This window comes from Erpetoichthys calabaricus, chromosome 12, assembly GCF_900747795.2.
Source record: "Erpetoichthys calabaricus chromosome 12, fErpCal1.3, whole genome shotgun sequence".
NCBI lineage: Eukaryota > Metazoa > Chordata > Cladistia > Polypteriformes > Polypteridae > Erpetoichthys > Erpetoichthys calabaricus.
The window spans coordinates 141797236-141825094 of record NC_041405.2 but is presented as its reverse complement, the minus strand read 5'-3'; the positions used below and the strand labels follow the sequence as shown (position 1 = coordinate 141825094).

The window sequence follows — 27859 nt, the reverse complement described above, 5'->3', positions numbered from 1 at the left end:
TTTTTTCAGAAATCACAGGACTGTCATCCCTCCTTCATAAGCAGATGCATTCTGGGAGATGGAGTTTGCTGTCCTACTCCACGCTCCAGCGCCGAAGTCATCTGCACTGCAATTCCCAGAATGTGCGCCTCTTCTGCCAGCTGTCTATGGGGTGGACTCTGCTCTCTCGCTTTTGAAAGAAAGAAAAAAAATTTACTGTTCAAAAGGTAAAAATGTGGCGAATAACTTGAGATAATAAATTAAGATGAAAAGAATTGCAGGATAATCTTGTGTCCATATTTTAGGTGAGTTTGCTGTACAGTTTTTTTCCCGCGATACTAGTTTTGTGAAGAGCGCTGAGAAATTGTTGGGAAACTTTCAAGCTCCAGTTGGAGCGTAACGGACTGATGAAGTGGGATCCCGAGATGGAGGTGCTGGGGTGAGGATATGGAGCCGGTTAATGAAAATTTTCAGTCAAAAAAATTAGATTTACAGGTCGCCTTTCTATCGTACAGTTTCAAGTCGCCTGGGAGATTCAGCGTGTGGCAATGGGGTTTGAAAGGCGGGTTTGATCCGGAATGGAGTGCTGCTTGAAGTGACGCCGCATGATCTGGCGAATGTTGGCATTGATCTAGCCTGTGGGATCTGAAATTAAACTGATCAAATGTGCTCCAGGAGTGTTTGTTGGGCAAATCTTAAATTGGTGACGGTATGCGGCGAGTTTGCTCGTGCTGGATTAGGCATGATAGATCTAGACTAGAACGGTGTAACTAATTCTGAAGAACACAGTCATATTTTAAATGAGACAAAATATGCATACAGTTCACATAAGCTTCAAGATTTTTTACTTTCTAAAATTTACAATGCTATAAATACTAAAATAAATAATAACACATCAGAATTTTGAATTAATCCAAAAAGAATGTTCTTGTGTTTAGCGCTATCAGGGAACTGCCTTACTTGATACCTTATAAACTCCCATACATGTACGTGGGCGGCACGGTGGCGCAGTGGGTAGCGCCTCGCAGTTGGGAGATCTGGGGACCTGGGTTCGATTCCCGGGTCCTCCCTGCGTGGAGTTTGCATGTTCTCCCCGTGTCTGCGTGGGTTTCCTCCCACATTACAAAGACATGCAGGTTAGGTGGCCCTAGTGTGTGCTTGATGTGTGGGTGTGTTTGTGTGTGTCCTGCGGTGGGTTGGCACCTTGCCCAGGATTGTTTCCTGCCTTGTGCGCTGGGATTGGCTCCAGCAGACCCCCGTGACCCTGTGTTTGGATTCAGCGGGTTGGATAATGGATGGATGGGTGGAGTGGTGGTGCAGTGGTTGGCACGGTTGCCTCACATGTCCAGCGTGCTGTATTTGAATGGTATGCTAGGTTGTTAGTGCGGAACTTGCAAAGAAAATGCAGGTTTGGTTAACTGGTGCTTCAGAAGTGATTGGCGATTCCATGCATCAGTAGCTCTTTGTGGAATGAAAAATGATTTAAAGTGTTTGTGTGGAATCTGCCCGCAACCAGCTTCCATGTTCTAGCTTGCCTTCAACATGCTGACTCCATTTCTAATTATGTTAACTTGTATGATATCCCTTCTTAGTCTCTACTTGCATAAACCGATTACTAAATATTTACAGTATATACGCTCCAATTGTAATTAATTAATGGTTTATTTTTCACAATAAGTATCAAGAGTTGAATCTACGTCCTATCATCTTATGTCAGAGAAGCTTGTTTGTTGCTTGAGCAGGCAGGCATGTTGTGTAAAATAAAATGTGAGTCTGTGCTCATCTGCGATGACTGTGTGGCTTGTGTCGTTCTCCTCTGGAAATACTTGTTGCCCTTTTAATATTATTGTTTATTTAAAATAAATTTCTTGCTTTCGAGGCAGGTACAGTATTCTCAAACCCTCTTACTGCATCTTGTTGAATTATATTGTTGTTCAAGAGAGCTCTGTGAAAGGCACTATATAAAAGGCATTTTAAAACCTGCATTGTGTTTGGGTACCTGGACTTACATTTCTGTTTCTGTGTCTATATATATATACGTCCGAGGTTCGATTCCCGAGAGGGAGTGCAGTAGAGTTTGTACGCCTGATGAGCCCAGAATGAGGGCGAAACACGTGTCACGTACTCTTTGCATTTATTTGACAGTAAACTATTTCAACCATTCTATGATCTGCTCTTCACAAACTGAGGGCACCGTGGCGGATGTTAGCAGATCGCTGGCCAACCACAAAGCGTTACCTGGTAGGTAACCACCCATACAATCAGATTGTGACACAGACTTCGAATGCCGTGAATATATATATATATATATATATATATATATATATATATATATATATATAAATTTGCGTTTTGAGCTAGATAAACCTCACAAACATTGACACTACTAGGTACCTTCTGCGCTTGAACTGGTTCTCACTGTGTAACTGCATAAATGACAACAGTGATAGCTCACGTTAGACTTGGATTTTATTAAGTAAAAAATTTTATTTATACACCTTATCAAAAGAGAGAAAATACTGTATTAAGTTTGCGCAAATATTTCAGTAAAGAAAATGGTTTTTCATTGTTGCATTGTAATGCATGCAGCTTCCCTTATGTGCTAATCCCAAAAATAATTAAACATGATTTCAGAAATTGCTACGATTATAAGGTAACATTCTCAAAATAAATCAAAATTCCGGATCACAAAGGGCTGGTGGGACGGTGAAGATTATTTAAGGAGTGTAAGGAGCAATGCAGGAAGCCACTCAAGAAGGGGTGCCTGTCCAATCAATGTTATCTACATAAAAATAAAGAATATTTAATGACAAAAATATTATATCTAATTATCTAATATCTTGATTGTTTATGTACATACATAATATGTCATTAAGTTTTATAGAGTAAACTTTGGGGGCCCATGACTCTGTATCCTGATGGAAAATGAATGACTTTATATTTTAGCTAATTTGAACAGTACCATACAACTGATACAGGTAAACACAAACTGTCAAGATGTTGTGTGATTTGGAATGGAGTCTGTACCTATTGAAGATATCTGGAGTTTAGTAGAGGATTTTAGATTGTCAGAAGCAGCCTGGAGTGCTCTGGTGAAACATACCGTGGACACCTGAAAGTCAGTATTCAGATACAAAGTGATAAGTGGGAAGATCCTGTCTGATCTGAAAGGAAACACATCATTGTCAAGTCTGTAACGGGAACAGCCAAAGACCAAGACTGGTGTGCAGGGGTGGTGTGGCCATGGATCAGCTAAGGCACATGATGTGTGGTTGGTAAAAGGGCAGCCTCACGTAGAGAGTCACAGGTATAAAATGAGTCATGTGTACAGTCTGGAGGCCACGTGTTTATTTGCCAGCAAAGGGAACATCAGGGAGTAATTTCAGTCTGAATGTTCCTAAAAGATATAAACATTTATACTGTTGTTATTATTTTATATTTAGTTGACACCTGAATCCAAGAATATGCACAAGTTCAGAATAGGTTATAGGGCGGAGTGGTGGCTCTGAGGCTAAGGCTCTGTGCTGGTATCCTGAAGGTTGCCGGTTCAAATCCCCGTCACTGCCAAAAGAGATGCTACTCTGCTGGGCCCTTGAGCAAGACCCTTAACCCTCAATTGCTCCAGGGGTGCTGTACAATGGCTGACCCTGCACTCTGACCCCAAGGGGTATGCGAAAAAACCAAGTAATTTCCTTCGGGATTAATAAAGTATAATAAAAAAAAAAAAAAGTAACAACCACACAACATTCATGGCAGCATCAGGCACAAGGCAGGAACCAGCCCATGGCACGGTCCACTCACACACACACACACACACACAACCAATCTGGAATTGAGAATTAAATAAACTTATGCATCTTTGGATGTGGAGGGGAGAACATGCAAATGCCACATGGGCAGTGACTGGGCACAGGGTTCAAATCCAGGACATTGAGTTCATGAAGTGGCAGCGTTAACCACTGCACTGCCATCTGTTTACACACAAGCTAATGATCAGAACTTTTAGAGCATTCCTATTTTTCCATTTTTTATTGAAATTTAAGCAGTTCAACGCCAGTAAATAACCTTAAATGGTACAAAGGTAAGCGATAAACTGCCAGAGGTTTAAAAAAAAAAAAAATTACCAAACATTAGAAAGTCAAGCAAAATGACCCCTTTTATTGGCTAACTGAACAGATTACAAAATGCAGGCTTTCGAGGCAACTCGGGCCCCTTCTTCAGGCGAGATGTAATTAAACAGAAAAAATGTAATGTTTAGCATCTTACCAAAAGGTGTTTTTAGGGAACAAGTAATGGGTTAACAACTTACAGCTTTTCTGTTGTGATAGAAGTTAATTAAGCTATGTAAGATGATGCCAACAATTCCTGCAGGTGCCCCAAGTTTTGTGGATTACTTACAAGCCCCATGTCTGTATAAAAGCAGCGCTGGAACAAGCTGTGTTTCTAAACTGTCTGAGGCATTAGTGGGTCAACATTGCACTGTATACTGTAATTATAGTGGTGAGAACAAGGCAGTTAACAAAGGAAGACAGATGGACCATTATAACCCTTAGAGGTTTTGGTCTTTCCTTTAAAGAAATTACAAAGAAAGGCAAGGTGTCAGTTGGGGTTGTCACAATACCAAAATTTCGATACAGTCCTAAGAAAAGTATAAAATTCAATATCCGTTAGTTAGTTGGCCACGCTCCCGTTGTCTTTGACGCTGTGTCCCTGCCAGTTAAAAAACTTCGTCCACTTCTCTCTGTCCTGTGCCACTTCCTCCAGGGTTCTTCCCCTTGCTCTTCTGTCTCTTGTTTCCACCTCTTTCTTGGCCTTCCTGCTCTTCTCCTTCCTACCAGAATCCATCTTTTCACTCTTCTTGCTGTCTTTGAGTCGTCCATGCATCATACATGTCCAGCCCATCTTATCATTCTCGGTATGTCTATTTCACTCATCTCCATTTGACCAGTCTTTTCTCTCAAATCCTTGTTGCTAATTGTTATTGGCCATCTTATCCCCATAAACCATCTCAAGCATCTTTGGACAAATAATCCAGTATATAATGTAACTCAATAAAAAAATAAAATAATTTGCAGTTCTGTGTTCATTAACATCTGTACATTGAAAACATAATAGAAATTTTAGTTTTTGAAGCTTAGACATAATTAATTACAGTAGTATTCAATAGTCTTGGCATTAACCTTAATGGGCATCACAGTCCATCCCAAAAACTACATTTCCCTTCTACTCACAGCCATAATTTTAGACAGTGTGGACACGACACCAGGAGGTGTACAGCTCCCCAAACGTTGGGCACAACAGGTACAGAGGCCAAGTTTAGCACACAAGACACGTTTATTCACATGGGGGACACTTTCATCTCGTTCCCCACAGTATCACAGTTCCCAAGCACAGTACAATACAGTTCCCTTTCTTTCCTTTCTTCCTTCTCTTTTCCTCATTCTGCCTCCACTCTCTTCCTGGCAATCTCCGTCCACTCCCTCCCGACTCTGACTCCTCAAATGGAGTGAGGCGGCTCCTTTTATTCCGCTCCTGGGGGTGCTCTAGGTGGCTCATTATTGCTATCTGGAATCACTTCCAGGTGTGGTGGAAACCCAGTACAGTATCGGGTTCTGCTGCTTCTGGATGCCCTGTGGGAATCCATGGTGCCACAGCCGCCCAGGAGGGCAGCTGTCTAGCATCCCAGGAGAGGTACTGCCTCACCGATGCTTTTTCCCCAGGTCCTTCCATTTCGTTGGCGTCCTGACCGGGTAATGGCTGTGGCCACCCGTCACAATAGGCAGATTTGAATTTTAATATGTTTTTCCTAACAGTATGAGGAAACTGCAACAAAACGGGGCCACTATCAAAGTAAAAAAAAAAAAAAAAAAAAAATAGCAGCAAATCACAATTTCTGCTGTGCTGAGTTGTGTTTTTCATGAACAGCTCAAAGGAAAACACTCCATGCTGCTGCATTCATGCTGATCCTATCCATGAAGCGTCCGCCGTAGCCAGCCAAATCCAATCAACGTTTACTTTAGTCACCTTTCTACAATTCAATTTTTGCACCAAGTATATGAGCACACGAAGAAGTAGTGGCACTGTTTATGCAATTGAGTACTAAAAAATTATACATTATATATAGTAAAATGTAATGAAATCTAATTTTAAAATCTGATGTAATTAAATAAAAGAAAGTGACGCATTACAGCAGCACACTTTGTGGTGAGGATATAAAAATGGAGGAAGCGATGGAGTCCCAGTGCTGAAGAGTGTCGCTCCTGAATGAACAGTATAGAATAAAATTGGCCCACAGATAAAAAATAATTGCAGTGCCCCGTCTTAAAAATTATTAACATTTAACTGACTACAAGAAATGTTTTAACATGTAGAAACGCAACAAATGTCACGTCCCTACTTCAGACGCAGCAGTTTGCAGACGTATACTGATTAATGCTTCCGTAGTTTAGAAATAAGATACAATAAGACATGGGGCTGCAACTCAAGCCAAGGCTATCGGTGGCCCTTGAGCTCAACTGTCAAAAGTCAGAGTGAACCAGAAGTGCATTCATCGTGTATGCCGTGGAATCGATACCATGAAAAATGGGCATTGAAACAATTTTTAAAATGTTTCAATTGATGCTTATTGACACCTTTTATTGGCTAACTAAAAGATTACAATATCTGCGGTGGGTTGGCACCCTGCCCGGGATTGGTTCCTGCCTTGTGCCCTGTGTTGGCTGGGATTGGCTCCAGCAGACCCCCGTGACCCTGTGTTTGGATTCAGCAGTTTGGACGATGGATGGAAGATTACAATATGCAGGCTTTGAAGGCAACTCAGGCCTCTTCTTCACGCGAGATGTAATACAGAAACTGGAGTTCCCTGTGTTTATATACACACCAGGACAGATACAACATTGGAAAACCTTTAAGTGAGACATCTTAGATATAAAAAATTAATAAACCTCTTCAGGCTAAGATTCATTTAGAAAGAAAGAAGAACAATGTATGGTCAAGATCTTGGGATAAGATAACTGTAACTGTACAACAAAGTCTTTTGAAGTTTCTGATGAGTTTTTCAATACAATGTGGGTCTGTAGTTAGGTTGTCAGGGTCAGTCCGAGAGATGAAAACAATCCTTATATCTGGCCATAAAACTCTTGTGTCTATTTAAGCCATGTTGTAATGTGTTCAATTTTAGCGTGAGTTTCACTTCCCATTCTTTTCTTTCTTGCTGTTTTCTGAAATTGCCCATAAGCTCTGTGACTTTAAACTCCCTTGTTGAAGTGAGCTGCTGCAGGAACATCTGTGTTTCCATGTTTAATGTGGAACCTGTGGAAATTCATTCTCTGCCGGAGTGCTTGTCCAGTTTCTCCCACATAGAGTGCAGTGTCAGGACATTTCATGCAGAGAATTAGGTAGACCACATTAGATGACCTGCAGGAAAATGATCCCTTTATGTGATGTTCTACTCGGTAGTGTGGTATAACTACATGGTCTGTATTATAAATGTGAGCACACGTTTTACCACTTTTCTATAGACAGGGAGATGTGCCATTTTCTGTTGGTTTACTTAGAGAGCTTCAGACAATTAGTTGCTGCGGGTTTGGCTGTTGTCTGTATGCCAGGAGGGGAGGTTCTGGAAATACATTTTTCAGTGTTCCGTCATTGGCTGAAGTTCTTTTATAATTTTTCGAAGTGCTTCAGGATGTGGGTTACAGGTGACAACAAGATAGATAGACAGATAGATAGACAGATACTTTATTAATCCCAAGGGGAAATTCACATACTCCAGCAGCAGCATACTGATACAAAAAAACAATATTAAATTAAAGAGTGATAACAATGCATGTATACAGACAGACAATAACTTTGTATAATGTTAACGTTTACCCCCCCGGGTGGAATTGAAGAGTCGCATAGTGTGGGGGAGGAACGATCTTCTCAGTCTGTCAGTGGAGCAGGACGGTGACAGCAGTCTGTCGCTGAAGCTGCTCCTCTGTCTGGAGATGATCCTGTTCAGTGGATGCAGTGGATTCTCCATTATTGACAGGAGTCTGCTCAGCGCCCATCACTCTGCCACAGATGTCAAACTGTCCAGCTCCATGCCTACAATAGAGCCTGCCTTCCTCACCAGTTTGTCCAGGTGTGAGCCGTCTCTCTTCTTTATGCTCCTCCCCAGCACACCACCGTGTAGAAGAGGGCGCTCGCCACAACCGTCTGGTAGAACATCTGCAGCATTTTATTGCAGATGTTGAAGGACACCAGCCTTCTAAGGAAGGATGTGGTTCTTGTTGTCTTTGTTTTTATATTCCAGAAGGTTGACTCTGGGTATGGCAGTAGCTCTTCTTATTTGAGTGTCTGTTGTTTTGGGGGTATAACCTTCCATCCATCCATTATCCAACTCGCTGAATCCGAATACAGGGTCACGGGGGTCTGCTGGAGCCAATCCCAGCCAACACAGGGCACAAGGCAGGGAACCAATCCTGGGCAGGGTGCCAACCCAGGGGGTATAACCTTGTCTGATGAAATCTTGTCTAAGCTCCTGCAGTTGTTTATCCCGGTCTGTCGAGTCTGAGCAAACACGGTTGTATCGTATGACTTGGCTGAAAATAATGGAGTGCCTTATATGCTTGGGGTGGAAGCTGTCACTTCTCTGGTAATGGCTAACACGGTACAACACCCTGGTAATTTTGAGGAAGCCTAGCAATTTTAGCCCATTCCTCTATACAGAATCGCCTCAACTCAGAGATGTTGCTGGGTTTTCTCAAATGAACTGCAAGCTTCAGGTCCTTCCACAACATTTCTGTTGGTTGAAGGTCAGGATTTTGACTTGGCCATTCCTAAACCTTTTGCTTTATTCTTCTTCAAGCCCTCTTAGGGTTGTTGTCTTGCTGCATGTTTCTCTTGAGATGTAGTCCATGGACAGATGTCCTGACATTTTTCTTTAGAATTTGCTGGTATAATTCAGAATTAATTTTCCTGTCCACTGTAGCAAGCTGTCTTGGCCCAGACGCAGCAAAACAAGCCCAAAGCCACGTTTCACAGATGGGTTGAGGTTCTTATGCTGGAATGCAGTGTCTTTCTTTCTCCAAACTTAACGTTTCTCATTTGAACCAAAAAGTTCTATTTTGGTCTCATTTGCTCATAAAACATTAATTACTCCAATAACTTTTAGGCTTGTCCACATTTTCTTCAGCAAACTGTAGACGGGAAGCAATGTTTTTTTTGGAAAGCGATGGCTTTCTCCTTGCAACCCTGCCATATACACCACTGTTGTTCAGTGTTGTCCTAATGGTTGACTCATGAACATTAACATTAACCAACGTGAGAGAGGCTTTTAGTTGCTTAGAAGTTAACTTTGGTTCTCTTGTGACCTCACGGACAATCACACATCTCCTTGGAGTGATCTTTGTTGGTTGACTGCTCTTGGGTTAGAGTAAATATAGTCTTAACCTTCCTCCATTTGTATATAATCTGTCTGACTATAGACTGGTGCAGTTTAAACTCTTTAGAAATAGTCTTTCCCAGCAAGATCAGCATCGATGATTCTTTTTCTGAGGTCCTCTGAGATGTCCTTTGTCTGTGGCGTGATGCACCGATACTGCACAAACGTGTTTGGAGGTGAAGCCCTTGACAGAATGCTGTTCTTTTAATATAAAGAGGGTGCCCACTAACTCCGGACTGTATCACCCTGATTGACAACATCTTCAGTTTAGCTGCCAGGTTCACATGCTTTGTCACTCACAGATATAGTGAGGACATTTTGCCTGGAGAAGGGGCCTGAGTTTCCTCAAAAACTTGCATTTTGTAATCATTTTAGTTAGCCAATGAAAGGTGTCATTTTGCTTGACTTCTCACTACATCCATAATGGCTAACACGGTACAATACACTAATACCTTTCACAGATATGTAATACTGGGTGATTTTCCTCAATAAATAAATGACTAAGTTTGATATTTTGTCTCATTTGTTTAGCAGGGTTCTACATATCTACTTTTGTGAAAATCTGATGATGTTTTAAGTCATACTTATGCAGGAATATGGAAGATTCTGAAGGGTTCACCAACTTTCAAGCACCAGTGTAAAGTGGTTATTTGGCCATATAAACCCTTAACCAGGTTACACTTAATGATTTTGTATTCTACGCATGTCTGTTGCACTCTGTTCACCTGGCATGTGTTAGCTTAGCAAAAGCCTTTCAGCAGCCACATGATAAATGTCCGGCATACCGGAATGTGTCCTTTTTGTCTTAATCCCAGTGCTTCTTGGTAAATAATAATGTAGGTATTTTTATTTCAACAAGAAGAGCATTATGTTAGGTTACTCGTTACTTTAAAAGGCGATCAGATCAAATAACGCACATTACTTTTACTGTGTTACCCCCCAGCACTGCTCACAAGATTGTGCTGTTGAATTTACACTGCTAAGCTCCGCGATTGTAGCTTAATTGTACAGGCAAGCAAAAAAGAGGTGCTGCATGCAATCCAATAACAGAAACCCGTAAATAAAGTGTCAGTTTAGTTTTCCTCCAGCTACTTGCTGTAGATTAGTTGAAACAGTGTGACTGGGTGACACAGCTGCCAGTGTTCTTAACGTGATTCATGGGTGGCTCAGGTGAAGGATGTTAAAGGGAATGGATGTTATTTACTTCACAGCGCATGAAGGACTAAACGTATTTATAAAATTATCACAGGCTTCAGGCCTGGTTTCAGATTCACAGCGGCTGATGATGGTGTCGGAGTGTTTTGCCAAAAGAGAGCTCCAGAAGTGAACTTACACATATAAATGGAGGTTTTTTAAAAAACAGGGTTCTGTCTTAAGCAGGTTACTCCCCTTATACCACTTTTGTGTGTGCACGTAAATGCGCTAACTGACATCTTAGCTTTTTTATGTCATTTCTCTGAATGAAAGACCTACACTTTTAAGGACTGTAATGACCTGTAAGTCACCATTATGATAGCAATGTGCAGTGCAATACTGCCCCACAAATGCTGCAGAGGGTGTAGGAACACAGTCTGTTCCAACACAGCTTCTGTACAGACAGATGGTTTGTAAGTAATCAAGAAAACATGGAACACCTGCAGGAATTGTTTGCCTCAGCTTTCAAGGCTTTGTTAACTTTCATTGCTGCATTTGCTAGGAAACTGGGAGAATCACTAAAGACAGAACGAATGCCTTGTAAAGTCTGGAGGTTTAAGTAATTGTTGCAACTGATTATCATCAATCTGTTTGAAATAATCAAACTTGCTGTGACTGTCACACCACTTTCTGAGATCAAGAAATGCTCAGACTTCATTAGCCCTCAATGTAAGTCATACAATATTGAAGGCACAGACTTCACCATACAGTATACATGATCAATACATTGGTGAAATACACGACCTGTTGATACTGAAGGTCCATGGAATTACAGGTAAAAGTGAAAATTTTAAATAAATGAGATGGATACAAGTTAGAATGGTGCTTCCCCTTGGCATACACCATTGTTAAAAGTGAAAGTGGAATAATAAAACATCCATCCATCCATTGTCCAACCCGCTGAATCCGAACACAGGGTCACGGGGTTCTGCTGGAGCCAATCCCAGCCAACACAGGGCACAAGGCAGGAACCAATCCCGGGCAGGGTGCCAACCCACCGCAGGACACACACAAACACACCCACACACCAAGCACACACTAGGACCAATTTAGAATCGCCAATCCACCTAACCTGCATGTCTTTGGACTGTGGGAGGAAACCCACGCAGACACGGGGAGAACATGCAAACTCCACGAAGGGAGGACCCGGGAGGTGAACCCAGGTCTCCCAACTGCGAGGCAGCAGTGCTACCCACTGCGCCACCGTGCCGCCCCATAATAAAACATCCCACTACCAGAAAGGTTTTCTTTTACTCATGGCCAACTTAGGAATATGCTGTGTGAGTAAAATTGTGTGTCACTGTCTATACTCTGATCCGGAAACCTCATTCTTCTCACCACTGGCTGGCTGCATAGCAGCAAATAAACAAGCCACCACCGATTACCGGCAGATAAGTGTTTCATCTTGGTGTCCACCTCCAAGCACAAGAACCGCAAACTCTTTCTAGTGAAATTACAATCTGATTCCAAGTACAGAGAAATGCAAAAATAACCACAGATCAAATGGACAACCTGTTGCACACTTCTGATACATTTCAAAGAAAGTGTTCTTTCAGCAGGACTGGGTGTAAAAACTGTAGTAGAATAACAAAAACGTAAGGTAAAAAACTAAATCCCCACAGAAGCAAAAGGGAACGAGCGCTTTCAGTGCATGACCCCTTAATTAATGTGGACTGAAAGACATGGATTTGACAACAGACTGAGTCAGCAAGAGCACAAACAGCTGAGGCGTTTAGAGCATGAATTGACTTAAAGGGACTGCAAGTGGACTAGGCTTGTGTTATTCTGTAAGATGTTGCTGATCCTGGAACATCCAGAAAGCTCAGTGTTGGTCTCTGTGGTTGATAGACTAGTGACTTGGCTCTCTTATCAAAAGACTATGCTGTCACTTCAAATGCTTGAATCTTTCTTTCATTTACTGCAAACTAATTGTTTTCTTCATCTCTTCATTTCTCTAGGACTTGCATACTTTAAAAAACAAGCTGTCTGGGTAGGAGGAGGCCACCATGTCCGGTAAGAGCAAGAGTCGATCTGTTACCAGAGATTAGCTGTTGTTATCTATACTGTAGACTTCTCTGGCCTCTGTGCTAAACAGCCTGTTCTCATGAGCATTCGTAATTAGCAGCACCCAGCCATCTTCCTGATCTTGCATGGTATTCATGTGTTAGGCCAGGGTGAAAGATAAATGAATGAAAAGCTGGTTATTAAGGAGACCAATGTCACCTTCATAGACAATTTGAAAAGATTTTATTTAATTGTGTTAATAGGGTTCGTTAGCTAAAGTAACGTCCAGCATCCCTCCACAGTCCAATGGCAATGGCATGACTGGCAAATCAGCCCAGTGTTTATGAAATTTGGTTCCACAGTTTACTGGAGTACCTTTGGCCACTGCTTTTGGGATAAGCTCACGGTCCCTGTCACTGTGTATTGGAAAATTGGGTTGGGTAAAATCAGTAGCTGTGGTTTTAGAGACAGTTCATGTGAAAGGAAATCTACATTAGGTGGTGTTGCAATGCAGTGTATTGTATTCTTTTTAATCTGCCTTAAGGTTTAAAAGTTTTAATATAAAATTGCAGCTTATTTTGTTGTGAGTACCACTTCACTATTAGACAATTCTGTATATATTTAGCTATAATATATACCAGGGGTGTCGAACTCCAGGCCTGGAGGGCCGCAGTGGCTGCAGGTTTTCATTCTCACCCTTTCCCTAATCAGTGACCAGTTTTCACTGCTAATTAATTCCTTTCCCCTTCATTTTAATGGCCCTGTTTTTAAGGATTCAGTCCTCTGTATTTATTAATTTCTTCATTAACTGGCAGCCAAACAGAAATGAGACGTGAAACGAGCCAACAGATGACCAGCTAAACTGGGATTTCAAACTCCAACCAATTTCACTCCAACCAATCTCTCAATGAGAAGCTGATTCTTGCTGTTAATTAAGCCCGTTATTTCATTCCACAGCTTGTTGCTGCTCTCATTCTGCCACAGCAGACATTACCAAAACTGTTGATTTTCTGTTTTTTTTTCTAAGAACACCAATGTCAAAATGTTTAGGTGACCTGAGAGGTCAACCTTACTGAGACCTTCACCTTTCTTTATTTTCAGACAATGGGGTGAGCTGCTCATGCGGCTGCTTGTTTTGTGTCGTCTTATTGTTTGGCTGCTAATTAAGGAAAAAGAGACACCTAAGGGGTCTGAGTCAAGTTAATTAAAATTAAGGCAGAAGTTAATTAGCAGCAAAAACTGGTCACTAATGAAGAAGATGTTTAGAATGAAAACCTGCAGCCACTGCGGCCCTCCAGGACTGGAGTTCAACACCCGTGAATTATAAAATGATACATTTAGCAAGCTGGTGGGTCACACATTGAGAACCCAGGGCCTTCTCTAGCCTCTTTGTGACAAAAGTCATGTTATGCTTGAATTTTGGCCACTTAATTTCTACAATTCTGTTGACTTGCCATGTTAACTTAATTAAATTGTAATGCTAAACATATTTTTTCAAAGGACTCTCCAGGACGCTAAGGATGTGTGCTGTGTGGGACTGGGGTTCCCTCTACTGGCCAAAATCCATTGTGTAATGTAGTATTGGCTCAGTCTATCATTCGTGTTTATTTTATTGTTTTCATGAGTATTTTATATTATGCAAAGTTTTCACCTGTCTGTTTCCTAAGTGCACCAGTTACTCTAAAGCTTAATGTTGTTGCTTTAATAAGAAAAGACTTCACCCTGCTGTTAAGCACAGTAGTACTTGTTTAAGAAAATGACACGCACCAAAATCTAAGCCTGGTGATGCCAAGTTCCTCCAATGAAAGGAAAATGCTATGTGCACCTGCTGTAGGTTTCCTCAGAAGGACCCTTCATTCTCTGAATGATATGGAGCGGTTTTGCATCACTTTCATTTCTTTTGCAGAAAAGGCAAACAACTTCCCACCACTTCCAAAGTTCATACCTTTGAAACCGTGCTTCTATCAGAACTTTGAGGAGGAGATCCCTGACCAGCACCGCACTCTTGTTAAGAAGGTGTACTACTTGTGGAACTGTGAGTAACATGTCTGTGTAGTTATATGTGGTAGAGTAATATGCAGCCTGCACCAAGTGAAACACTCAGGCGTGTTGGGAGACTCAGTTAGCTGCTCTCAAAGTTGGAGCATTTTAAAATTTTCTAGTCACATCATCAAAGAGTTTATCACAATTTTGTTTATTATCTATTTTTGTAGCCGTGATTTATTTTCTAAAATAACAGTGATAATAGAATGTAGTAGTAGTGTACATACAATATGTCTTTAATGCCATTTTACAATATAATGAAGCTGAAATTGTTTTTATACACCGTAGATTCCAATTCAAGTGACAAAAAGATCCATATACTATTACAAATAGTTGGATGTGGTGGATCTACGGCTAATTGTAGTTTCAATTTCTTAAATGTATATTTTTTTCAAAGAAGTATGTTGGCTGCATCTGAAGCTGACAAATATTGAGTCATTGTGGCACTTCATAAATAAATTACAATATCAGCCATACCATCTGCTTTTCAGAACAGGTCATCCAACTGAAGCTAAGCATATTCAAGCCTGGTCCGTACTTAGACGGGAGACCATCTAGCAAAAGTTTGGGTTGCTGCTGAAAGAGGTGTTGGTGAGACCAGCACGGGGTGCTTACCCTGTGGTCTTTATGTGATTCCCAATGCCCCAGTGCAGCAACAGGGATACTGTGCTCAAAAAATGGCGCCATTCTTAGGATGAGACATAAAACCAAGGTCCTGACTCTCTTTGGTCATTAAAGATCCCTGGTCATTTTTTTGAAAAGAATAAGGTTTATCGCGATGTTCTGGCTAAATTGCCCATCACGGCCCTGTCCATTCTGGCCTCATAATCATCCCCTGTCATTAACTGGCTGTCTCTCTCACCCCTTCACCACCTAACAGCTCATGTGTGGTGAGCATGCTGTTGCAAAAATGGCTGCTGTCACATCATCTAGGTGGGTGCTACACATTGGTGGTGGTTGAAGTAGTTCATTTCTGTCTAAGTGCTTTGAGTAGTGAGAAAAGCTCTATCCATCCATCCATTTTCCAACTTGCTGAATCCGAACACAGGGTCACGGGGGTCTGCTGGAGCCAATCCCAGCCAACATAGGGCACAAGGCAGGGAACCAATCCCGGGCAGGGTGCCAACCCACCGCAGGACACACACAAACACACCCACGCACCAAGCACACACTAGGGCCAATTTAGAATCACCAATCCACCTAACCTGCATGTCTTTGGACTGTGGGAGGAAACCGGAGCGCCCGGAGGAAACCCACGCAGACACGGGGAGAACATGTAAACTCCACGCAGGGCAGACCCGGGAAGCAAACCCGGGTCTCCTAACTGCGAGGCAGCAGCGCTACCACTGCGCCACCGTGCCGCCCCGAGAAAAGCTCTATGTAAATGTAATTAATTATTATTATTATTATCAAAGAAATATTGAATCAGTATAATCTTTAGGTAATGCAGACGTGAGTTGTGAGGTTTCTTTTAGTGTAATGGAAATGCTGAGTGTACGTTTATTCACTGTAGCATAAAGTGCCACTGGGCTATCTTTTATACATGTATAAATAAAGTTAAGTTGATTTTATTTTTTTTTACTTTTTACGGACATGAACACCATGTTATTAGTCCGGTTCGATTTCAAAGAGTAGGAGATTGACTGAGGTTTGTGTAAGACATCGTACAGCCACAAAGACAAGTATGGGATGGGGAGGAGGCAGAAGGCAGACTGTTAGCATATAATGAGACCTACCACTCCATCCTTGTACAGTAAGGGTACCTTGTACGGTGATGAATAAATAAACAGTATCATTACTACCATATTGAATAAATTAAGAATATCATTATTTGTGAATTGAATAAAAAAAATATACATGTAATATCATGCCTTCCTTATATGGTAACACTTCATCATCCAGCCCCACCTACATCTGGTCACACCCCATCCCATGTCCTGCAGTGAGCTGTAATTGCTTCAGCACACACGACTGCAGGTATTTTGCTGTTTTGTCACTGGGAACAGCTGTCGAATTAGTGAAAGAAGAAAATATTACAGATACACAAGTTGAAGTATCCACTCTCAAGGTAATTTGAAGTTGAACTAGCCAGTACTTTTCAAAGGGAGATTTAAAATTTCAAAAATGTGTTCAGCATACTGAATTTGAGATATCTCAATGAAAATATAATTTTCCTGCCAAATTTCCTGGAAGAAAGTGTGCAAGTTCTCAACAACATCGGTTCACTGGGAGGTGAGTCGTTTAATGTAGCCAGACAGGCTGGCGTGTGTATTACAGCAGGTGCTTTCACATTATAGTATTTTATAGTACATGCAAACCCACCTAAAAGAGGGTACTTGAATAATTATGATCCTTACATACCAGTGTCTGTCAGTGTGTGTGTGTGAGACACTGAACATGACACTGGGAGTGAAAATACAAATGTACAAGAGTGCCTATGGGCATGCATGTATGAGGAAGACCTCCATGAATGACTGTTCTGCTGCTCCTGTCCCCTGTAGTGTACTGCGTTACACTGTTTGTGAACCTTATTGCCTGCTTGGCCTGGTGGATTGCGGGTGGCAATGGTGCCAACTTTGGACTTGCATTTGTCTGGCTTCTACTCTTCAGTCCTTGCAGTTACATCTGTTGGTTCCGGCCCCTGTACAAAGCCTTCAGGTGAGTGTGTGCTTGTTGTTTTTTGAACTGAGTTGAAATTAAATTTAACTGTTGACGGACTTATTTTGTTTGTACTTTGGGATTCACTGTATTTTGCTTTCTTTGCAGGGCAGACAGCTCCTTTAACTTCATGGCCTTCTTTTTCATATTCGGATTCCAGTTTATTTTAGCTGTGATCCAGGCCATAGGGATTTCAGGCTGGGGGGTGAGGTGAGTGAAATTGATGATGTTTGGTTGGGTGGGGGTTGTATCAGATGTGTCCATTTATAATTATAACAAGGCTGTGGACAATGAGGTAGCATCGTTATGGTGCATTATGGCTGGAGCTGCTGTTTCACGTATCTAGCCCCCTGGATTGGATGTTGTCTGAATGGAATTTTGATGTTCTCTGCATGTTTGTGTGAGGTTTCCTCTGACATTCCCAAAGAAATGCATGTTAGTGTTATCTGTATGGTCCCCTGCCAATTAAGTTTAAATTTAGTTTTTGTCTTTTTCCTGTATTTTTAATTCTTTAACACTAGAATCCCTGAAATGTATTATTTTTTTTGTTATCCATGACCTCCTTAAATTTTCCTGACATATGACAAGAAGCTTGTAGCTCTTTATCACTGCACTAACAGCCTGCTTTTGTTTTGCAAATGTGCGGATTAGCAGAATGCAGCCTGCTACCCCCACCATTCAGTCAGATGAAGGCCTGTTACTGACTCACATCAAATGAATGTTTTTGTTATATGATAATAATAATAGCAGCAACTCACTACTCAAAGTGCTAAATGCAAGATAGCCACGAGATTTGTACCTGTTACCTCAAGAGTGCTAAGCAGTATTTTACCCACCACACCATCTGCACTGATCCGTGACAGAGCAGCATTACCACTGTGACAACTGGTTGAAAATGCATGAAATCATATTTGTTTTGTTACACCTTATGTGAAAGTGTTTATTGGATATTTGGGTTTCATTCTTCAAACATTCTTCATGTCAAATTATGTAATTGCTAGGGGGTTACCCCCTGCTCGCTTTGCTCGCCAACCCCTCCGGCCTGTGCTATGCGCCAGCCACTTCGCGTCTCTGCCGCTTGTGTTGTGAAGAGGGGGGCTGAATGCACCCCAAGGAGACGCGGTCGCTCCTGCGAAAACCCCTTTTAAACGGTGATACAATGGGAAACAAATAGTTTTTTTTTACCTCCTCTTTGCTTGATCAGTTGCTGGCTTGCTGCTGCTGCTGTCATACCATGTGATCTGCATCTTGCGCGGTGCTTTGAACATTTAAAAGCTTGTACAGCTTTGTCATCTACTCTTTGTCATTTATTTCCAGCCCTAGGCATGGTTAAATATCTTGGCACAAAGTCTCGTCTCACGGGATGCGAGTTCTTGATATTTTAGTTTATAATTTAAAAATGGAATAAGAATTTGAAAATCAACATCACATTAAAGTTCAATAAATTCTGAAAAAAATGATACCAAACATATATATGTAGGTTTTAAAATAAGTCCGATTTAAAGCATGACATAAAAACGTCACATAAACTTGTTCCACTTTTAGGCTTAGGATTTTATATATATATAATATTTATTTATATATATATAGAGAGTAGATTACTATAACATATGAAAACATTTTCTGTTTTAGCCATGTGCTCTGCATTTCTTGCCTCGCATTTCCTCTGTAGCTGCGTTTTCCCAAAATTACCAAAGTTCAGCAGCTCTAGCATACAAAATGGGATTCAGCAAAAGCCTGATGCATCGAAATGATTCCACAGACAAAATATGTTCGTTTTTAGAAGCTTTAATAAAAATTCAAAGTAAAACAGTTCACACAAAAAAGAGAACATTGATATAGCAAAAAAAAGAAAAGTTCTTGTTAAGAAAAGTTCTGCTTAAAGCTTAAAATTCTTGTTTCGTTTCTTTAAGTTTGCTCATTCAGTTAAACCATTTCTAAACATTTCTGAACCATTTAAGAATGGTCAGAAAACTGTATTCCTATCCCATTTCTTTTAAGTCCCTGTGCACTGGGACCTGCTCTAAACAACAGCTGACTCAATTATCACACTGTATCTTAATTATAGCAAGAAAGTTTGATCTCTTATTAACTTACAAAGGGTAAAAGGCTGTACCATTGTCTATGGCTATGACTAAGCAAACACTAATATGCATTTAACTTAACTTAAAGCATTTCTTTCTAAGATTGTCTCTTACATCGTCTGTCGTTCTATATTTACACAGATTGTTGTAGACATGGAACACATATGAAATGTATGTACAGTGGAACCTCGGTTTGCGAGCATAATTTGTTCCGGAAATGTGCTCGTAGTCCAAAGCACTCATATATCAAAGTGAATTTCCCCATAAGAAATAATTGAAACTCAGATGATTTGTTCCACAACCCAAAACTATTCATATAAAAATGATTAATACAAAATATAAAGTAAAAATACATAAAACAAATTAACCTGTACTTTACCTTTGAAAAGAATCATGGCTGGTGTGAGTGAGTTTCTAAACTCTTGTGGGATTCCACCCAACGGGACGACACGCGGAAGAGCGTCCCAAAGCAATCGCAGTCTCCCAGCGCTGTAGCAGTTTGCCTTAAAAGCAAATCTGAAAAGATCGTGGACATGCTATAAGCGCCTGCCGTCGATGGGTGATACAAGGAACAAGGAACATTATAAATGCGCAGGGCTCTGCCTGACTCCTGTGTCTGTTTCAAGCTGAATAAAGCTGGTGTTGCTAAAGTACTGAGACTCAGCTTTGTGTTTTAGCGTGCAAGACGGGGACTCGCATGTCACAGCACACACACGTGCGCGCACGAGCACACACACACACATACACACACGCGTGCGAGCGAGCACACACACACACAGTAACAATGCTAATGCTGTAGTAAACACTATACGCTCGTACGGATGTTTACTATGAGTGAGGTACAGCGACTCAGACGGAGAATGGGAGACGATTGCCCACAATCCCGCAGTGAGAGAGAGAAGAACCAACCGCTCAGTTGTGATCCCATGACGCTCAGCAGACAACGAGTATACATACTACTCGTACTGCAAGACCTCGCTCGTTTATCAAGTCAAAATTTATTAAAAATTTTTGCTCGTCTTGCAAAACACTCGTAAACCAAGTTACTCGCAAACCGAGGTTCCACTGTATTTCAAATCACCGTATTTCATTACCTATATAATTCCTTACAAACGCATTGCCAGAAAAACACTTCAACGCAGACTTGAACTTTGAAGATTGCAGCAGGGTGATGCCTTCATCTGACTGAGTGGTGGGTGTAACAGGCTGCGTTCTGCTAAACCACTCATTTGCAAAACAAGGGTGGGATATTAGAGCAGTGATAAGGAGCTACAAGCTTCTTCTTATAAATCAGGAAAATTTAAGGAGGTCAGGGACAACGAAAAAAATTGTAAGCTCCAGGGATTCTAATATTACTATTGTTTCTTGTTTATCCCTTATATAATTATGTAATTTTTGTCACATTTGTTAATTTTTTGGTTTTATGAATGGATCAATTTTCTGCCATGTCCTTTGTGTTTTGTGGGTGGTTCTCCAAGAGGCAGGGCCACTTCTCCATCTTCATTGTGGGACTACTTGCAGCCCCGCCAAGGCCTGTGGGAATTGCAGTCTGTTTGTGGTACATTCTATACACGTAGTGGTTGGTGATTGTTTCTGGTTTGCAATTGCCTTTTCTTTGTTTCTGCTGTATTTTTTGACCTTGTCCTTTTTTGACTTCTGTATATTTGGACTCTCTTTATGACTGGATTGCCATTTTTAGACATCTTTTGTGCATTTCTGGTCTTTGAGCTTTCTTTTGTTACAGAGAATTTTTAAAATAAATCTTTTATACAGTATATATAAATATTCTTTGTTTGCCCTTTTTCTTCTCTTAGGCAGGGGTTTGTAGACATTCCTTCTCCAGTTTGCCATTTATGATATTACTGGGATATTTAGGAATATACTGTTATTTTTTTTAACTTTGATTTGGAAGCACATTTTAGCCCTGGTGTAGGCTGAAGCCAACCAGTTTTCATTAATCTCTGGTTGTGTTGTGTGCTTCCCCTTGGGCAGACCAGTAGAGATTCTGGCCTACTTTCCTGATCATACTGGAGGCCTTGCATCACTCTTTTGGCATTTTTGTGTGTGAACAACACAACAATTAATTTAATTGCCAATTCCAAATTGGCCTTATATGAGTATGGGTGTGTGCATGAATGCACCATACAACGGATGGGCTGTTAGAATAAGGTTCTTTATCCCTCAACATTTCTGAATTTGATTTAGCTGGCATGTTATGTTGAATATAAGCACTCACATCCATTTTCCTTTTTATCTCCTTCTCTCTTTGGTCAAGTGGCTGGTTTGCTGCCTGTGGTTTCTTTAAATCAAATGTTGGTGCTGCCATAGTGATGTTGATAGCTGCCATTATGTTTACAGTCGTTGCTGCAATGATGGGGCTGGCTATCTTTCGGGTAAGTCTGATCCCTGCAAAGCAAAGAGCACATGTGTATATAGTGCCTTTTCATTACTCTCTTCATTAATTTACATTATTTTGCCTGTGCTGCAAGTCACTTAAAATTCTAAAAGGGTTGTCTCAGACCTGACACACACACAATATGGAGATACCAGTAACGGCGTAATGCACGATAGCGTGCAGTGAATACACTTGACTTGAGAATTCCTAGTTTTCATCCTCTTTCTCTGTACGTTTAGCATTCGTTTGCTCAGAGGTTGATGCGCTTGCTGCTTCCTGAGCAGCTCTAGCGGCCCGCTTCTTTTCTTCTTCCATCAGCATCTTTTCGCGTTTAAAACTGATTAAGTCAGTGTTTGTGTTGCAATTAATTAGTACGTTTTTCTTAATTTTTCACTTAAGCTGCCACTTAAGTGTTCAATCTGCCTCAAGAATGATTTAAGATATGAAGAGGTAGAAGAAGTGACAGCGAAGGTGGTAGGGAGGGATGAGAACAGTGCCTGTACGCATGTACCGCACAGCCACCCTGCTGGCTGCTGCTGAGAGTTTATTCTACAATAAAATAAAATAAAAATAAAAAGAGGAATAAAAATTATCACCCTGAAAGCAAACAGTAGATGTCACATAGTAATGTGTATCAAATTTCAGGCCAATTGGTCAAACGGTTTGTGAGCTACAGGTGATTTAAAATCCTGGACAGACGAATGGACAGCCACAATGGCGTATTACATAAAAAGAAAGATGTTGGTCACTGAGAGAAGATTCTAGCAGCTAAAATTGTAGAGTAAAATGTTGTGACAGGCTCAGACTTCAAGTTGTGAAGTTACACATATATATATATATATATATAATCATCTCTTAACATACAGCAGAGTAAATAAGTGTTGAAAGCATCAATGTTTTTCTCAGTAAATATATTTCTAATGGGACTACTGACATGAAATTTTCACCAGATGACGGTAACAACCCAAGTAATCCACACACACAAGGAAATCATAATGAATAACTCCATAAATGAAGTTATGTGTAATTAAGTGGAATGACACAGGGAATAAGTATTGAACACATGAAGAAAAGTTGGTGCAAAAAGGCATGGAAAGCCAAGAAACCAGATGACATCGGCCAGTATTTAGAAAGCAATCCTGCCCCCCATCAGTGCAAATTAATATCAGCGGATTTAGTCCTAACTGATGGTAAGGTTTCTCATTACCAAGGTGTCACACAAGAAGCATCTCATGATGGATAAAAGCAAAGAGCTCTCTCAAGACCTTCACAACCGTATTGTTGCAAAACCTACTGATGGCATTGGTTACAGACGTATTTCTAAACTTCTGAATGTTCCAGTGAGCGCCGTTTGGGCTGTAATTGAGAAGTAGAAAGAACATCATTTCACCATAAACCGGCAACAACCTGGTGCTCCTAGTAAGATTTCTGACAGAGGAGTCAAAAGAATAATCGGAAGAGTTATCCAAGAGCCAAGGACCACTCACAGAGAGCTTCAGAAAGACCTGGAATTAGCAGGTCCAGTTGTTTCAAAGAAAACAATAAGTAATGCACTCAACCGCCATGGCCTCTATGCACGTTCACAGTGCAAGACTCCACTGCTGAAGAAAAAGCATGTTGAAGCTCGTTTAAAGTTTGCTGCACAACATTTGGACAAGCCAATGAAATACTGCATGAATATAGTCTGGTCAGATGAATCCAAAATTGAACTCTTTGGATGTCATTGCACACACCATGTTTGGAGGAGAAATAGCACTGCACATAACTCCAAAAACACCATACCAACAGTGAAGTTTGGAAGTGGGAACATCATGGAAGAATGAATGGAGAAATGTACCAGGACATTCTTGATAAGAATCTGGTGCCATCTACCAGGATGCTGAAGATGAAACGAGGGTGGACATTTCAGCAAGACAATGATCCCAAACACACAGCCAAGGAAACTCTCAATTGGTTTCAGAGAAGAAAATACAACTGCTATAATGGCCCAGTCAATCACCTGACTTGAATCCAATTGAAAATCTATGGAAAGAACTGAAGATCAGAGTTCATACAAGAGGCCCCTGAAACCTTCAAGATTTGAGAACAGTTTATGTGAAAGAATGGGCCAAAAGTCACACCTGAGCAATGCTTGTGACTAGTTTCTCCATACAGGAGACATCTTGAAGCTGTCATTACCAACAAAGGGTTTTCTACTAAGTATGTGTGTGTGTATATATATATATATATATATATATATATATATATATATATATATATATATATATATATATATATATATACTGTAATTCACTAAGTCCATGGCAAGCAAGACGCACGCAAGTCAGTCACGCCTGCCAACTCACAGAGCCCCGCCCACCAACAATTCACTAAACAGCCGACCATGGCGCGAGAGTGAAAGTATTTGCCAAGAATGTGTTCATTAATCAAGAACGAAAGTCGAAGGTTCGAAGAAGACCACATACCATCGCAGTTCCAACCATACACGATGCTGACTGGCGATCCGGCAGCGTTATTCCCATGACCCACCGGGCAGCCAACCGGGTAACCAAAGTCTTTGGGTTCCCGGGGGGAGTATGGTTGCAAAGCTGAAACTGAAAGGAATTGACAAAAGGGCACCACCAGGTGTGGAGCCTGTGGCTTAATTTGACTCAACATGAGAAACCTCACCCGGCCTGAACGTAGCTCAGAGGTGCATATGACTGAGGCGGTGTGTGGAAAATGAACAGTCAACGTGACTCACAAGTGCATGTGGACTGTACACAGACGAAAGCAATTCAGGTGAGGAGTTGGGGGCGGACACATGAACAGGCAGTGCATACTGAACGATGACTAAGAGATGACTTAAGAAATCGGCAGACTAGAATGGCGGGGGTAGAATGGGCGTCAGACGATCGAACTTGCCTATCTAGAGGATGTAAATGTCCTAACACGGGTTCCGTAGGTGAACTTGCGGAAGGATCGTTACTGGTTGTGCCGACCCGTCATTGGACGGTTAGGACTCAAAACCTGTCGGGCCCACTTCCCTGCCCTCTCTCCAGAGTTCCATCTTTGCATTCACTTACAGTCGTATCCTCAAACCCAGCCCATTTGGACAACTATGTCTTTCACGAAGTGTTCACCCATCAATACATAATTATGCGGCGTATGCTACGCCGCAGGTTGGCTAGTTAAATAACTTTCAGTAAGCATGTTTGATACTTATTCCCTGTGTCATTCCACTTCATTACACATAACTTAATTTATGGACGTATTTGTTTTGGTTTCTTTGTATCTGTGGATTACTTGGTTCGTTACCAACATCTAGTGAAAATTTCATGTCAATAGCCCCATTAGAAACATACTTACTGAGAAAAACGTTGACACGTTCAATGTTTATTTTCCCTGATGTAAAGATATAAAGATAGGGAGAACTGATATGCTTAGTATAACATAATAAGATTATAAATACAAGGTTTCTCACAGACGTCCTGCATTGCAATGGAGGCAGTTGTTGTAACAATCATGTAAAATGGAGCAGGTGTAGATTGGCTGGCTTTCATTATTTCATAACTAAAAGAAGTGGCTGCTGGTGAGTACAGTTTTCCAAATGTTGACTTAAGAGTAGATTATCGGTCAGGAGATTTGTCACGTCTAGATTAAAAAAAAGGGATAAGGCAGCAAAATATTTGGCTTGACGTCTTGAGGTAAATTTACAGTACAAACTGAATGGACAGATTTAGACTCCAATGGGGGGGGGGGGGGGGGGGGGGGGGGGGACATCAGTATTGTAAGTTTATTGCCTTTATAATTGGTCTATTCTGAAACTGTTTAAAATGTATGTTAATCGACTTATATTATTTATGATATTTCTTTGTGATACTGTGTTATGTTTTAAGCAGCTCCACAGCTGCCAAGTTTAATTCCAGTATGTTAAGTACTGCCAAATAAAAGGGATTCTGATTAGATTCCAGAGTGTTAATGCTGCAGGCTATAGGGATCTGAGAGGATCAGACTAACCCTAGAATACGCCGTGAACTAGGAGAAGCATCCTGTCAGATTTCACCATTTAGTAAGTTCTAATGTGAACAGTTTCAGATGGGTCAAGACCCCATATAGTGGAATCTGATTAGGTCAAGACCCCAAAGCAATGGAATCTTATAATATCACATTTTAGGAGGTGAAACGACAGGACAAAATGATCAGATAGATTCAGCCTGACATACTCCAGGGTGTAAAACTCACAAGCCAGTGAAAAGGTGCACTTTTTATATGTGGTCTTCAAGACCTGAGTGGGAGATGTTTTCTAGAGATACTGTCTCATCTTGTTGTGTTTGCTTCATCACACTTATTGGGGTCAAGCCAGCAGGATTTCTGCTTGCCTTGTTAGATTGACTTTGAAGATTAATATTTCTAAAGAGTCAAGGACTTGTCTGATTTGCTGCTGCTGTGTCTTGCAGGTACATCGATTATACCGAGGTGGAGGAGGCAGCTTTCAGAAAGCCCAGGAGGAATGGAGTAATGGGACCTGGAACAATGCACAAGTCAGAGGGGGTGCCTTTCAGGCTGTCTCTGGGAGTGGAAACACACTTCCGCAGTACCCCAGTGTGCCAAACTACCCCAGTGATAATTGGAACTGAACTACAGTAATGTCTGCCAAGACTCCTCCTACCTGCACTTTGATGGAGTTGGGTCACATTCCTGAATTTAGATTTTCTTTTTGTGTAATGAATCAGCTTGAAACAAAAGAAAAATCCGTGCAGAAAAGTGAGTGGGTATTTAAATGAGTGTATCGTACACCAGGCACGTGTCTTCAGGTAAGTGGAGACAGACTTAGCTCTGAACTTCCACATGCGTTGTCAGTGTAAAAGACTCATTTTGCATTCCTCCACCTTACTTAAAAAAGCAACAGTTTCAAGCTCGTTTACAATGGAGCCAATGCGTGCACAATCTCTTTTAACTTTCAGGCATCTTTATCGTATCATTCATATTACATCGTGACTTTTTCACTACCCTTCCCTGTATACATTCCGTTAAATGTTTTAATGGAGGAAAGGCTGGGCTACTGCTGCCCCAATGCCATTAGGGGAAACTGACATGACATATATCTGAAAAAGTGACTATGCCCAGCACTCCATTCTTGCCCTCTTCTCCCAAGTTCAAGTTAAACCATTGATGAGTAATATAAACCACAGACAATTGCATTTTTGTTTCTCTATATTTCCTTTTTGGTCTCAACTATTAACACTCCACTCTGTCTCTTTCAAACTTGCTGAGGACGTTGATTCCTCCATCATGATCCTTGACTCCTTCTGACATGAAGTTAAGTTAATCTGTTTTCCTCTCCTATGCCTGCCCTGTTCCTTCACTGACCTGTAGCGGTGCAGCAGGTTTCTGCACTACAGAAACACAAAAGAGGACTTCAAAGAGCTACTGAGTAAAAAAAAAAAATACTGATGTGTGTGTGTGTGACCAAAATGAAGAAAACTGCACATTCCATGTTTTTCCATGCCTATTTAGGTTTGTCAGGGGACCACCATTTTTAATGTATTTATGCATGCAAAAAATATAAGAGAACAAGACGGGTTCCTGTCACTTGCTTTAGTCATGGGACATGCACTTGTTTTGCGCTGCAATTCTTGTCTTCTAATCCAATCTCCACCTATTTATTGGTAGTGGTTTCCAGCCCCTAATACTGTGCCTCCTGATGGCACTTATTGTATTTTCCTTACTAACTGGATCTCTAATCAATAAATATTTCAAAGCTTGTTCTTTTGGTTTCTTTTTTAAGTGTGAACTGGAAAATATTTGAAATTAAATATGTAAATAATATTATCAAAAAGGCTCAGTGTTTATTAATACAAGTCTTGATCCAGGGTGAACATTTTTGTTTGTAAGTGTTCAAACACACACACACACACACACACACACTGTAGTTAGTCTTTATGTTCTGAACACCATCACAAGATGATCGGCAGGAACAATGTAGTACGACCAAATCGTATGCATGTTTTATTTTAGGGTGCTGCTGTTTTCTGGGTTCAAATCCTGTACCTGCCTGTCGTTTGCGTGAACCTTGCATGTTTTCCTCTTACA

At 41.0% G+C, this 27859-nt stretch overlaps 3 protein-coding genes across 5 annotated transcripts in view; 2 read left to right on the top strand and 1 right to left on the bottom strand.

Moving 5' to 3' along the window:
• ap3d1 (adaptor related protein complex 3 subunit delta 1) overlaps nucleotides 1–27859 on the top strand; it is a 1136182-nt gene that overhangs the window by 370684 nt on the left and 737639 nt on the right. The window lies entirely within an intron of this gene.
• Nucleotides 47–27531, top strand: scamp4 (secretory carrier membrane protein 4). Of its 3 annotated transcripts, none has more exons than XM_051935321.1 (7): nucleotides 47–197; nucleotides 12559–12613; nucleotides 14511–14639; nucleotides 17149–17305; nucleotides 17414–17515; nucleotides 21665–21782; nucleotides 26224–27531. In XM_051935321.1, exons 2-7 carry the CDS (start codon nucleotides 12607–12609, stop codon nucleotides 26401–26403), a joined length of 693 nt encoding a protein of 230 aa, XP_051791281.1. In that variant the 5' UTR covers nucleotides 47–197; nucleotides 12559–12606; the 3' UTR covers nucleotides 26404–27531. The 3 variants fall into 3 exon arrangements, with proteins under 3 accessions (XP_051791281.1, XP_028672256.1, XP_028672255.1); XM_028816423.2 differs by having other exon boundaries at nucleotides 47–206; XM_028816422.2 differs by having other exon boundaries at nucleotides 47–284.
• The window catches only part of theg (theg spermatid protein), a 455045-nt gene continuing 440842 nt past the window's right edge, over nucleotides 13657–27859 (bottom strand). Inside the window, exon 8 of the transcript XR_007936530.1 lies at nucleotides 13657–13689. The gene's annotated coding sequence lies outside the window, so the exon portion shown is untranslated. The remainder of the gene's footprint in view (nucleotides 13690–27859) is intronic.

Excerpts from the sequence above, each read along its gene's own strand:
- scamp4 (XM_051935321.1), top strand. Across the intron at positions 14,640-17,148 it reads GGTGTACTACTTGTGGAACT|TGTACTGCGTTACACTGTTT; the intron begins GTGAGTAACATG and ends TGTCCCCTGTAG. Across the intron at positions 21,783-26,223 it reads TGGGGCTGGCTATCTTTCGG|GTACATCGATTATACCGAGG; the intron begins GTAAGTCTGATC and ends TGTGTCTTGCAG.